General features: G+C 48.0%; 1 protein-coding gene across 2 annotated transcripts in view; it reads right to left on the bottom strand.

Moving 5' to 3' along the window:
- The window catches only part of CLDN10 (claudin 10), a 65,134-nt gene that overhangs the window by 2,831 nt on the left and 47,936 nt on the right, over positions 1-14,367 (bottom strand). Inside the window, exons 1-3 of one of the 2 annotated variants that reach the window (XM_040584394.1) lie at positions 12,485-12,746; positions 6,055-6,216; positions 5,809-5,890 (exon numbers count right to left, since the gene is read on the bottom strand). In XM_040584394.1, the coding sequence (XP_040440328.1) occupies positions 5,809-5,890; positions 6,055-6,216; positions 12,485-12,704 (464 nt within the window). In that variant the 5' untranslated portion in view covers positions 12,705-12,746. Of the gene's footprint in view, positions 1-5,808; positions 5,891-6,054; positions 6,217-12,484; positions 12,747-14,367 lie in introns of those variants that run through there. The other variant, XM_040584395.1, reaches the window with a different exon arrangement.

Below are 14,367 nucleotides of genomic sequence, written 5' to 3'. Positions count from 1 at the left end.
AGCCACAAACTGTTTGCAGCCACAAACTGCTCCGTTTGACTCCGAGAGGAGATGGTGGTGCTTTAGGAGCATTATCACATAAGGGTAAGTCCAGGATTCCTTAGAAACAACTACCTTATGGTAGTAAATGAAGAAGAAGGGCATGGGGAAGACATTCTTTCCCTCCCCCTGCTCAAGCTCAGTGCCCATAACCTGAGCTCTGGAGCTTCAAGATGAGCAGCAAGCCATGGCTGCCACTTGTCTGCTCCACTCCCCAGCTCTCTGCCTGAGGTACTGCTCTTTAAAACACTTTCAGGATGACCTGCGTTAGACTGCAGGCCTACCAGCTTCCAGAGTCTCATACTGCTCACTATTAGGACAGACTATGTGTCCCTTGCTCCCTCTTCTCTGCTCCAGTTCCTCCTTGAGGAAACCTTTATCTCCTCCTGACTGACGAGCTCCTCCTGAGCTGCAAACACAGGCCCCTCTCCTGCCTCCAGCTGCAGTTATCAGTCAGGTGGCTAAGCTGTTCAAGCCTTTTTTATTAAGTTTATTTATTGTAAGTTCTGGTGAGGCAGCTGAACCACAACCTCTGCCTGCCAGCCTGCTTCTACAACTGAAAGACTTCGCAGCTGCGTACTGCTCAGCCCGTTCCGAATGCTCCCGTGTGAACGGATCCCAATTTCACATTAGCTGGAATATGTAACCCAAAAACACCTGTAAGCTGTTCTACAGAACTGGTACCTTTACGAAGGCGACACTGCAAAAACACTCAAAAATTGCCTGTGAGCCCAGACACCCAGAGAACAACACGGCAGCTTCTGTAACAGCTTACAAGGGGGTGAACACTGGCTGGAGAACAACATAGCACTTTTCCACGTTTTCTTGAGATTCTAGACAGATGTAAAGCACAGATTTAAAAAAAATAAAAAGTCACAGGGATTAAAAACCACACTGAGGATATCAGTGCCAGATGCTACGGACACTAAGGCTCAAGTAATGTCTGACTTGGGGAGGTACTGCCAAAAAGAGATGGGAGACACCAGAGCTCAGAGGTAGGACACTTTGCACAGGACTCTCTGTGGCCCTGCTACTGCTGTAACTTCTAGGCTTCTTTCTCATTTTCCATTCACATAATCTAAACAGAGCTTTTATTTATCATCCCTCACTAAAAAAGCATCAGATTCCCCCAAACATCTCCATACTCAGTGTGGGACTTTGCCACTCAACCCTGAAATTAAGCTGCTGGAAACCATAGTAATCTGCTGCCTTTCACCCAGGAAAACTCTGCACCCAGCCCTGTTTGACTTCAAAATCTGCCAAACCTGTAAAGCTTTAATTCTAGCAATGCTCACATTTCCAACCATGTGCTACAGCTTTCCGAGGACTTGAGCAGATTTCTGTCTGCTTAAGGACTCGGGGTTCTCCGAGTGGAAGCAGACATCTACAGCTGAGCTCATCACCTAGGATCCCAGATCCCGTTGGAGTCAACACGCAAGACATACAAAGTGCACTTGTAAAGCACCCTCAAGGCACCTCTTTTCATGAGCTGTAAAGGCAGACTGAAGTGACTAACTTTGCAGTGAGCTAAGCCCCCTCCTGGGGGGTCTCTCCATCCTTGCAGGTACCGCCAGAGCACACCTAAGGCACAGGGACCAGGGCCAGGCTACCCACAAACGTCAGTGCACCCCCATGGTGCTGAAGAACACATCTGGACCAAGACCCGGAAAGGCTGCTGCGGTAACAACTTACTTGCCAAGACCATTTGCCTAGAAAGTGGAAAACAAGTTTGTTTCCACATTTCCATCTAACACCATGAAAGGGTAGCCCAGAGGCTAGTGTGAGAGAGAGGAGGCCAATCCCCACCTCCCCTCTGGAAGTTGTACAGGAAAGAAATCAAGATTTCATTGGGTTTAATTGGGTAGAAAAGGGTTACCCGAGTGTTGCCTCGAGTTGGGAAAGAAGACATGGGCTCCAGCCTTTGTCCTTGGGACTGTCTGTACTTTTCAAGCAACATTTGTTACTGCAACACGTATAACCAGATTGCATGTATGGACCCTTCTCGGGTGACTGCCACACCGCTAGGTTAATGAGTGGCAGAGCTGGCCTAATTGGTCTCTCCTCCACATCTTAAAAAAAACTTTCTGATTTACACTGGTGTTCATGAGGAAAATTTCAAATTTTCAACGGCATATCAGCCTGTGTGGCTTCCTGGATTTTACCCCATCCATCTTTTCAGCGTTTAGAAAGCCAGCTCTAACCTCTTATCAAAATCCAGTATGTAAAAAACCTCACCATATATAAGTAAAAACTTACATACATTGGTACCTCCAGGGGAAAAAAAAAAGAAAAAAATGATGATAGGCTTTTTTAGATGAAATTTCTGCACTTGCTGGTTTTCCCTTCCCTCTTTTATCATTGAAATGTTTGCAGGAAACACACTCTTCTGTTCTTACAATTCTTGGTTGCAAGAACCAAAGCAGCCACTCTCCAAAGTCTGTGGCCACGTATCCACGGTCTCCAGTCAGGGAAATCAATCTGATTAGAGATCGCTGGCAGCTCAGGGGGGAGCGGAACATTGATGAAGAGGCTTAAGAGGCGGTAACTGCTGAGGACTACAAGAATTCAGCTGCAGAGAACTGAAAGCCACCTTCAACAATTCTGACCAAGCAGGCTGAAAGCAGATTTTTTGCTTTAAGACAGGGAGGCAGAATTCAGTGAAATAAAGAACAATATCAGCATATAAGAACAATATTCTATTTGTTACATGCATTAGGACCACGAAGTAAACTTCCAGCCAAACCAGTGGAAGCTTCAGTGGCTGACTGGATGTCAGCATATGTAAACCTACCTGCCTGCCTACCGAATCAGCACAGCTAGGTAAGGGAAATACACAAGTTGAATGTCTTATGACTTCAGTGAGTCATAAATAAGACCTATGAATCTTATGATTCTTTGAAAATGAAAAATAGAATCAAATGTAAGAGCGGGACAGTGGAAAGAGTGCCTGTGTGAACTATGCACAGTCCGTTCAGAGCCAGGAAAGCTGAAGGAAACAATTCCCTGAAAAAGAGAATGGGAAGTTAGGCAGACAGCTTGGATAAACTAACCCTGTTCATCACTAAGAATGATCGTGATTACAGAGTTCAAACTGTGGCAAGGGGCAAAAAGGATAAAAATGATAAGAGGGTTGTGGTTTTATTTTAATTAAAAGTAGTAAAGTGACAAAATAAGTTTCCTAAGAGAAGCTGTGGGAGCACTGTCAGCAAGACAGCAAAACAGAAGCACAGATTTTCCCCTATTAGAGGTGTCTGAATTAAAAAAAAATCCATTTTGGCTGCACGCAGCAAGGCATCCCGTGCTGTCCCCAAGACTCTGAGTGTGTTAGTACATAGGGTCAAACAATCAATTCCTTTGGAGCTGTTTTAAATTGGCAGTGCTAACTATTGCATTGGGACATAAAGTCCAGCCTAAGATTTCTTTCTAAGGCGGGTTTTATGGTGTCCCTGTGGTGCCGGTCGTTCTTCAGTAAGTGTAGAGGAATGGCGGCAGTGGGTTGATCAGCATTGCTAACACAAAGCTGTGGCCTTGCCTCAGAGGCGGTGGGTTGATTGACATGGACGATGTGCAGCTGTAGCTTGTTCCGCTAAGTGGTTAAATAGCCCTGAGGATGGTGGGGGAGGGGGTCAGATGGAGGAGGAGCGGTGTGGTCTGACCTCTGGAGGAAGGAGATATAGCTCAGACAGCAGAATCTGACCGATGGTAAAAGCCTTGTTGTAGCCTACTGGTTTGTTTGTGCTGCAACAATTGGTGCCCTGTGTGAGGCTGACTGAGTTGGACTCCAACTACAACAAGTAAGGTGCATAATTCAAACCAGAAGTCTCTTAGGCAACAGCTTGAGGGCAGGTCTCTGATTCTTCCTGCACCCATACATAGTCAGGGTGCCTCTTCCAAATGCAGAAGGCTGAAAGAAAATCCTGATGGCTGAGATGATGCTAAACATCTCTTATCATTTGTCTTCCACTAACAGTATCTCAAGCCTGTCTTTGACACCACCAGAATAACTTCAGGAGAGAAAGGTCCGGTAAAAGGTGGAAGGCTGCAACCCTCTCAGTGAAGAGCCAATACCAGATTTCCACAATACTGCACCAAAGCATATTAAATGCTTCTACAATGCATATCAAAGGAAGCGTTCACAGACAGCAATGAAATACATAGCTCCAACATATTTTACAATGGTTGAGAGAGAAAGGAGTCGAATGCCACCATTAGCTTAATCCGATGCAAGGTCGCTGCATGAGATGCAAACACCCTGTACAACTCAAATCACAGCTTCTGTTTTTTCCCCTCTGCCTTTATCTTTGCAGCTGTGATGACATATGCCCACAGCTGAGCTATGCTGGTTGTTCAGGGGAAAAAGGTGATTTCTGCAGAGGATGTGTTACTACCTTTATTTCAACATTTAAGCTGAATTTCTTATTCCCTCACAGTAAAATTCCACTGGGCGGTCTGCCTGTTCTTTTGCCGCAGAGGAGCACAGGAATACAATGTAGGAAAGGGACTTCTTACAACAACCACAATATTTTTCACTAGGAACAGTAAGCCTGGTGAATAATTAACATCTGGCTGTATAGCCAGGCTCCGTTTTCTTCACAGTACCTCACATTCTTGTTTCTTTTGGAGGCTTTTCAATCTTGTCCTCACCGTGTCAAACAAGCAGAAACTATAGCAGAATTATGGAGAAAACAAGTATGAACTTGTTTTCAAGACAGGAGAACAGCATCAGCCCGACTGCAAATGTGGATCCAGTTAATGTTATTTATTCAGGCTGTTTTCTTTCTATCAAGGAGAAACAGAAAGGCTTGGGGTTCCTTACTGAGCCCTTACTTGGGCCTCAGGGAAATGTTTACCCAATGCTGGAATCACCACGAAGAAAACTTTGAAATCCCTGCCTTGAAAGTTAACTATATGTTGTGTAAGAGGCCAAAACAGGAAATTCTATGATGCTACAACTTGCAGCCAACATTTTCAAGATTTGGTAGTTAAGACATGAACCCAAAATCCAAGCACTGGTCCGTGAATTGCTGCTGTTGTAGATCCTGAGAATTTGCACAGCTTTAAAGTGAGTCTTTAGGGATGCTCATTACTCCAGGTATGGATCCTGCAATTCTACAAACGCTCCCTTAAATTTAATCACAAGTATAGTCACAGTATTCATGTTAGTGCTTATAAGATCACTTATTACATAAGTAATATGGTAAGATTACATACATACAATCTTACATAAGATTATGGTAAGGCCTACAATCCAAATTTCAGCACCTGGATTTGAAAATCTGTCAGCAAAAAGTGCACAGAGCTGCAGAGGCCTCTCTTCAAGAGGACTCAAGGCTCGACACCTTTATGGAAACCACCTTCTATCAAAAGCTTAAGGAAATCATTTTCTTCCTTTCCCATCGAACGACGTGCCCAATGGGCACCTCTGCCTTGTGCGATCCTTTTGCTGCATCTCTGACACACACACACACAAGCTTCGCTCCTGATGAACCCTGTCTGCTCTGCAGCAAGCGGGGCAGAGCCCTGCCAAGCTGCAGTAAGCCTGGGAGCAAAAAGTACAGAGCAACCGCTGTACAGGAAGGGGTTCGCTCAGCGGATTTCAGCACACGGTTACTCCAGTTGGAAAAAAATCATTAAATACAACTGCAGCCCACTCTCCTTCTCCGCCCAACACAAGAAGCGCCTGCTCTCTGTCTAAATGGGCTCTGGTGCGCAGTATGAAACTTAAGGTCTACTTCTTTGAAAGATTTATGGGTATAGGAAAGTACTTACTTTTGTGCAACAAAAGAAGGATCAAAGAACTCAGACGTAATCCTGTTTGCATACAGGGAACAACTAGTCATAGAGCACAACCCTGAAAAGCATAAGACAAACCATTCAGTGGAACCAGCAGAAGAGCTTTGGGCCTGACCCTGAAGCCAGTGAAGTCATGGAGAATTGTGCACGGATTTCTGCAGAAAAGAAGCAGCTCTGGTATGACTTCAAATATGCAAACTTAGAGAAATAAAGTATATTTACCAGAAAGTATGAAAATCAGTCCAGCTAAACAAGCTATTTTTGCTTTAGTCTGATCGGAGCCTCCGACTTTTGTACACTTCATCCCAACCAGTCCGAAAACAGCACCGAAGAAGCCCAGGCAGACAGCGGAGATCATCAGTCCTCTACAGGCTTGGATGTAACCTGCAGCGAGAAAGAGTGAGACTGCTGTGAGAACCGGGATCACAACAGGTTTTGCTGTAGTTCCTCTCTCTCTGCACAGCATTAGGCATTCACTGTTGCCAACTCAGTCTGACCTTGGCTGGAGTAATGTCACCTTATCATCGAGCGTATTCTTCTAAGTGATGCACACCCTCCACAGGGCATCATCACCTGAGCACAGCTTATAAGAAACATACTATGAACGGCATTCAGGGCTGCAAAGAACAACCGCATGGTATTGGGTACAGTATCTGCAAGAGGTTGTACCCATGAGGTTTTGAAGAGCAACTCCATGTGGTCTGCGCAGTGGCTGTCCCAGGTTGCAGAGCCACTCTGTGCACACAGAGCAAGACTTACATGTCAGTCATGTTGTGCACGTGTGTTGCAGATGCCACATGACTGACAGCAGGTTGGCAGCACTGACCGTGGCTGGGGTCCTGGCCCTGCCTGGACATGCCACCAATTTGATTCAGATCCAGCAAGAAGACCCCCATTCTGCAGGGAAGTCAAACACCTGCTCAGCTTTACGGACAGCAGTAGCCCTTTGATATAAAACAAATCACTGCTGTATTTAGGCCTGGAGTAACGACTTGTGGCTGGCTTTATCCACATACAATTTTGATGTGCTGGCTGAGGCTGCTCTGAGCTGGACCTCCCTCATCCAGGAACTTTCAGCAGGACAATGGGTTGCTTGGCCTCTTCTCTCTTCTGAGACTATCTTGTAATTGAAAGACTGATAATCTCATATCACTGTGTAGAGGGTGGAACACTGCAATCTTACACAGCTGAATAACCATCACAACATATTTTTCTTCATAACCCGTTGCTACTGCTCATTTAAAGTGAAAATGTACTGTCACTGTTAGGGTATTCATTCCTTTCGCTTTGATCTCCAGTGGGTGGAAACGTTGAAAGCTAAACCATGTTTTCATTGCCTATTACACCAAATTTTATGCAATAACAAATAAACAAACCAAAAAAAAACCCACCCCTGCATAGAAGTCTTGAATATATAGGAGATTAATATATTAAAACAGGAACTAGAAGGCATCTAATGAAACCAGAAGGGAGCAGATTCAATACAAAAAATGCACTTGTTCATGTAATGAAGCTGTGGAACTCCTTTCCACAGGATATATGGATGCTAAAAGTTTACAGGGATTCAAAAAGAGACTAGATACATTCATTAAAGAGAAATCTGTGTCTGGCTGGCAGGTTCTTGAGCTGCAGATGGCTACCAAGGATGCTTGGCCATCTTCTGTTCTCCTTACTGCTGCCCACTTTAGCCGCTGCTGGAGGCATATGAGCTCCAGGATGACCACTCTGTCTTTGAACAACGTTTAAAAAAACCCCATTGAATCATAGCTTGGTGTAACAAGCAGCTCACAAGAGGCGATTTGTAGCTCCTAACACCCCATTTTATCAGTCCTATTGAGCTTAGGTGCTGTGCTGCACGTCTGTGAGTGCAACCTGCTGGCATTTACCTACACCTGCCGGCACACATACAGCCCTCTTTCATTTGCAACGTGCTTCTGTAACCCGTCTGCTAAAGAAATACAATAATCAATGAAATAACTGTAAGTGTTGTACGGCTCGCATGTTGGAATATAAGAAAGTCACATTTGTGCAAGACCCAGGTCTGAAGAAAGCAGGCTTGCTTTGTTAATTTTTGCTATAGGCACAGAAAAATTGGCTTTTACTACTTTTACTTGTGTGTAATGTATTTCTTGTAGCACACAGGTAAAAAGCAGGAGATGAAAACTGGCAAGGAAGCTATTATTTTTGACAGGTCCAATTTATTGACACTGTTAGTAGCTAATTGACACATTAAAGTGCTGAACCATGAACATATTTACCCGGAGGTCCTCTAAACTTTTATTTATGTCTGAACCTCCTAGGAGAAACAGTAAATATTCACCCCAACCAATATAACCAGCATATGCTAGGAACCACAGGGCTGAAATTCAGCTATTCCTGAAGGTCAATACACAGTTTTAGAATAGGTAGAGGGTACTGAGACAGCAAGAAATAATTAACTCACCCAGAAATCATTTTCAATTATAAACAGCATGAGCTGGGGGACTGCTCAGCTCTGCTGAATGAATAACCTTCCTCACTAAATATTTCACCGAATTGGGCCGGCCAACCACAGGGGGACTTGTTTCAGTTCACCACAGCAATCACCCAACTGGCACATATTTTTAAAATAAATATACCAAAAACACCCACAATCTACACCCAGTAACGTGGAAAAGCAGAAGACTCTGTGTAATCATCCAACTGGCACACATTTTTAAAACAAAATATACGAGAAAAAAAGAAAATCACAATTGACACCAGTAACATGGAAGAGCAAAAGGCTCAGTTAGTCCCACTAGGCTGACTGGAGCATTAGGAGGCGTGAAAGGGTGAAATTAACCTTTTCACCAAATCCAGCCTCCTATTATCTGGATCCTCAGTTAAAACGATGCATAACACTTGGCTGTAGGAGTAATTAAACTTTTTCTTGGCTTGCTAGAAAGCAGGAAAGCAAGAACATTATATTGCTTACCAAGGGTTATAACGCAGAGAAGTGTGAAGGGGAGCTGCCTATTTCTCCACACTCCTCCACTCAAGATCAAAAACTGTCCCTTTTCCAAACATTTATTTTCTGTATTTGCACCAACTCCTGTAGGGAGCTTGTCATGTACGTATTAACCAAATGAAGCTCCCAAGCAACAAAAAGCCATGTGTTTTAAACAGACAAGCAGACAAACATCCATTACTTATAAAGTCATGTTTAGCAGCATTCCAAGAGAAACCTATTTCAAGGTGTGTTTTTTTTAAACAAATGTGTTTTGTCTTGCATTCAAATTAATCTTGTTAGATCTTCATCTTTTTTGCCTCATTGCCCCCATGCTTGCTTCTCATGCTCATGAAGAGTTAGGAGGAATTCGTATATTCATATCATATGACACTCAGAAAAAAAATATGCAAAGTTCTGGGGATTGTCACTTTCACAATAAATGCCTCTGGTGGCATCTTGCAGTTTGCATCACGTGAAGTGGAAGAGGTTGCCTTACGGATACAGCACAGATTCCTTCCAAAAGTACACACCCATTGCTTTTGTATGTTTTTCTAAGCTCTAATACCCTCTTTTAACTCATGAGTAAATTTTTGTTCAGCTCTGTTCTAGCAAAAGGTCATCGGATCCACCGTTGGGAAGAGGGAAACCGATACATCCTCTTTTGGGCGGTGGTTTCATCACTAAGGTTCTACCTACGACTGGTAGCACACAAAAGTCCCACAGACAGCAAGAATATTTTTGCTTGCAAACATAATGTGGGGCTGAGCCCTTAACAAGGGCTGGCCCAATTGATTCCTTGCACAGGAATGCATAAATGTGGAAGGGCATCACATGCAATTTTTTCTGGCGGCCACTCGTGCGGAGCAATGGGCTGAAAGCCATCGGGGCAGCCCTGCGGCCATGCCACCTCACAGCGATCTGGGGAACACAGTCCAAGACCACTCCATGGTGCAAACCAAATCAAGGGTAAGAGGGACCCACCTCTGGATCACTCCTGACCCAAACTGCAACACCGCTTCTGAAGAAGGAAGCACTTCTCCTGCACGCCAGAGGAGAGACCCAGCAACTGGCATGGTGACACCCCGACTTCTTACCCCCTCGTGTTGCCTCTGAACCTCTGGCAGACCCGAGTAGTCTCTCTAGACAAGAAGTCCAACACAACTCCGAGGTTTCCGATTTGACAAAAACGCATTTCCATAGAGCAGGAGCTGCTCTGCCAGGCAAATTCTCTCCAGCTGTGTGAAGGAGGGGAACGGAGCCACCTTTCCCTGGGACAACAACAGTATTTCTAGTAATTTCCCAGTCCTGCCCTAGCGTTTTGAGGAAAGCAACATGTTATCACTACATATATCTCTATAGGGTTATTGTTTCTGCTCACAAACTCTTCAGGGACAATGGGAAGCCAGATCTGTCCTTTTTTGTGTCTTCTGAGACCCCCACCTGAGGATGGAGTGAGGAAGTTCCCGTGCTCCTGATCACAGGGAATGGGATCCAGCTTTGCAAGTCTGTGCAAAGAGGGAAAGGAGGGAAGGGAGAGGCTACTCGGGGGCCAAGGCAGATTTGCCTTAGTGCTGACACACGAATCCTCCAAAGCTATGTGTGACGTACCGCAACCCTGAGGTACACTCCTGCACCGGGGAAGGGTTAGGGTGAGAAGAGGATGTGCACACCCACTGTTAGACACTAACGGGTTCCAGCAGAGCCCGTAACCACAAGGAGGGGAGTCTGGGCTCGGCCAGCTGTGGAGAGCACCTCTGACTGCGGTGGCTGCCCCTCCGCCCCCTCCCAGCTTGCCTAGCCCGTGCCGTGCGGGTGGTGTTTCTCTCCAGCCTGCCCTTCATTCACATAGTGCCTGGGCACCAGGACCTGGCCCCACAGCGTATTGGAGTTGTTATTGAGAAACACTGAAGCCAAGAACCTTCCACTTCCACTACTGACAAACAGTCTGGCCAGGAGGAGGGGATAAGGCCCTTCCAGACATGCATTGCAGATTCATTTCTGTCCAAAATGCGTTAGTGCTCTGATGGCTGCTTCACTGTGCACAAGGTGCCTCAGAAACTCATTCCTTGGGCAAGTAGAACACATTACCCAACACACCACATCTCAACACACCAGTGTTTGGAGGAAGGGGTGGTAAGGGCTTTGCTGTCAAGTCTCTTCTTCTTTTTGGAATTTTAAGTATTCCCAGTTCTGCACACCTTGTTTGTAACTATGCTTTTCTCACTCTGAAAACAGATTAATGCAGAACTAAAAGAACAGCTAAATTTTGGTGGATCCAAAAGGTTACACACTGGCAATTGCTCCATGCCCACCTGCACACAGACCACAGCTCCTTGCCTCAGCCTGGAAACCACGTTCTCAGCTGCTACACTTGGCCATAGGGTGACAGGGTGACTGATGCCAACTGAGACCAGCCCACCCTCCCAGCCCTTTGGAGGAACTGGCAAACCCCCCCGCCACCACGGGGCTGGCTCAAAAGAAGGTTTGGGGAATGGTACTTCTCCATCCAAGGGAAGCATCCTGCAACAGTGATGCTTAAGGGCTGCCTGCATTACCTCTTTTTAGTCCTTTGTACAAACAGAGGTTAAAGGTTTTCTGATAGTGGTATTAATTAGCTTCATGATAACATTAATCCCTGTGATGATAACATTAATCTCTGTTAGTAATTTGATTAACAGACTTTCTTTTCCTTTCAAACAAACCTTTCACAGCAAAATCCACTCTCAGACTCCAGTGCAAAGGGAGTGCCTGGCCAGAGCGTGAACAATAGGCCCGATTTATTAAATTGTTTTTGTATCAAAGCCACTGGAACACTGTATATTGCATTTGTTTATGACTATAAAAACTTGGAAAAGGTGCCATAATTTTAAAAACCTTTTCTTCCTTCCTTTACAGTCACTCCTGAGGCCATAAACCCGCATGACCTTCACTTTCCCTTGTTTCTCCCAGCCATCATCAGCGCAGACTTATCAACCAAAAGTTTAGTTGCAAACCTTTCCTGCAGAGACCCAGTTGCCCAAAAGGGCAAACCAGTTTCCCCTTAACCAGGGAAGAAGCGCAGCCCCAAGGCAGCCTCTGGTTTCAGGCCCTACAGCAAAACTCTCAGCTTTGCTTCAAAATAACACCGCCTAAACCCAGGCTGAGCTCTGCATCACTTCGTCATACCTGCGCATCCCTCACCGCCCCAAGCTTTTACACTGTCATTTATCAATGAAGCAATTACATCCGAATTAATAACTGCTCAGCAAAAAGAAAAAGCAAAGGAACATAAATTAAAACAAAACGACGCCACGGCTTGTTCTTCTCCACCGACCGTAGCATGGCTGGCAAAACCACAAAAAAGTGGAATGTCACGACAGTCGGAAAATTAATCAGCAAGAAAAATCTGCCCGCATTCTTCTTGTGTCAAATCCACACGCACGGAGCCTTCGGGGCGGGCGGGCGGGGGCGGGGGGGGGGGGAGGCAAGGGAGGGAGGGAAAGCCAGAGGGGCCACCACGGACACCCAGGCACCTGCCCACGACCCCGCGCGGGCGCCCCCGCCGCCCCCCGCCCGCCAGCCCCGCCGGGGGCATCGCCCGGCCCCGCCGGCTCCGGGCCCCATCCGGGAGGAGCCCCGGAGCCCCGGGCCGGCGCGGGGGCGGGGGGTGTGGGTGGGTGGGATGGGGGTCGGCGGGAGCCTGACCGTCCAGCGCCAGCATGGATGGGAAGTCCTTGCAGTTGGAGACGCCGGTGGAGTCGGTCACGCAGGTCTTCCAGAGGTTGGCCCAGAAGGTGGCGGTGGTGATGACCGTGCCGTCGATGGTGGACACTTTCCAGTAGTCGGTGGGCAGCGTAGAGGAGACCAGCACCCAGCCCGAGATGGTCAGCAGGAAGGCGATGATCTCCGCCGACGTGCTCGCCATGGGCCCGGCGGCAGGCAGGCAGCGGGCGGCGGGCGGGCGGCGCGGAGCCGCGGCGGCGGAGTCCCGGCGGCGGGCGGGCGGGCGGGGCGCGGCGGGGCGGGGGCGGCCGCAGCTGCGGAGGGACCTGCCCGCGCCCCCGGGGCCGCCCCCGCCCCGCCCCGCCCCGCCCCCGGGGTCCCCCCGGGTCCCCCCGGCCGCTCGGGTCCGGAGGGGGCAGCTCTGCCGCCCGCCCCGGGCGTGCAGTAACGGGACCCGAAGGCAAACCGACGGCGGCGGGGACCTGCCGTTGGGCGTCGGTGTCCCCGTCCCCCCGCCGGTGAGCGGTGCGGGGGGGCGGCCGCAGCGCGGCGGGTCCCTCCTTAGCGCCGGGTCAGGTTTGCGCATCCTGCACGCAGGAAGCGCCCCCCGCCCCCGCAAACAGCCTTGCCCGGGGAGGGGGCGGGGGGTGAGGACCTGCTCGCGGTGTGCCGCCCACACCGGGCGCTCCGCGTTCACACGGGAGGTAAGCTCGGAAATAGGCGGCGAGGGGGGTTTAATCCCCCGAATCTCAGCTGGGCTCCCCTTGCTGCCCGGCCGCAGGCGGCGCGGCCTCTGACAGCTGGTTTTGCCGTGTGAGGTGATGGACCTGGGGTTTCTACCCTGGTCTTGATGCGCTGGCACTCGAGCCTGCAGCTCACGGGGGTGGTTATCAACCACGGCTTCTCCTCTTGTTCGAAGCTGTTTGCTTTCCACACCAGTAATATATTTGCCATTGATGTGGAAAGTACACTGCCGGTCTTTACTTTCCTCCTATTTATTTCAAAACTATTGTTACAATTTCTAAACCTTTTTGCCAGACGGGCAATCACTGGAGGATAAGAAGCCACATTTACATCACCGTTCTTCTGATGAATGCTCTTTGGTTTTGCTGTGTGGACACAAACCCGGATGCAGTCACCTTATAGACATTAAAAAACAACTAAACCAAACAGCTAGTGAGGTGTACCCTTGGACGCCTGTCAGAGCTCAGTGGGAACGGGCTGTTTGTTGATTTGCTAATGCCCCAGCAGGATAAAATGGGGTATGCAGCTGCGTTTACCGATGCCATGGCTCTTTGCCCGCTCTCTGCCTCCCTGGTACCCCTTGACACGTGGGTGACCCGCAGAGGCACCAGCAGGGAAGAGGGAGAAGGGGGGAGCAGGCCGTGGGCTTGTTTGCCCGGCAGCATTCACAGAGTGTGCTACAGCTCCCGCTCAGCCTCCCTGCCGAGGCGTCCTCTCCCCTGGAGGGAAAAGAGCGTGAAAGGGTCTCGATGTGGGTGAGCTGCACTCTGCCAGGGTGTCAGGCTGCAGCCAGAGCCCACTTTGGGGCACAGAGAAGTGCTTCGGGGTCAAAGAGTAGGGGCATGGCTGTAGATCCAAGTCTCGTCTACAAGACGTTATGATCTATTTATAGCAGGGCATGGCAACGGAAAGGATAAAAAAAGAAAAGTTTTTTTTAATATTTTCCCTCATCATAGCACTTTGAGGTCTTGAAGACTGGGTTTCTCTTGATGGTGGAAAGCTAGGTCGATCCAAGCAGCTATCAGCTGGGATCGAATTCAGTCGGGGGTAGGAGACTGGAGTCCAAGTCTGGGTCATCGTGTTTTCTTGATGTGGGGAGCTCGCCTGTTCTCTTGGTGATG

The sequence above is a fragment of the Falco naumanni genome, chromosome 2, assembly GCF_017639655.2.
Source record: "Falco naumanni isolate bFalNau1 chromosome 2, bFalNau1.pat, whole genome shotgun sequence".
Classification (NCBI taxonomy): domain Eukaryota; kingdom Metazoa; phylum Chordata; class Aves; order Falconiformes; family Falconidae; genus Falco; species Falco naumanni.
This window is presented reverse-complemented; position numbering and strand designations above follow the sequence as displayed.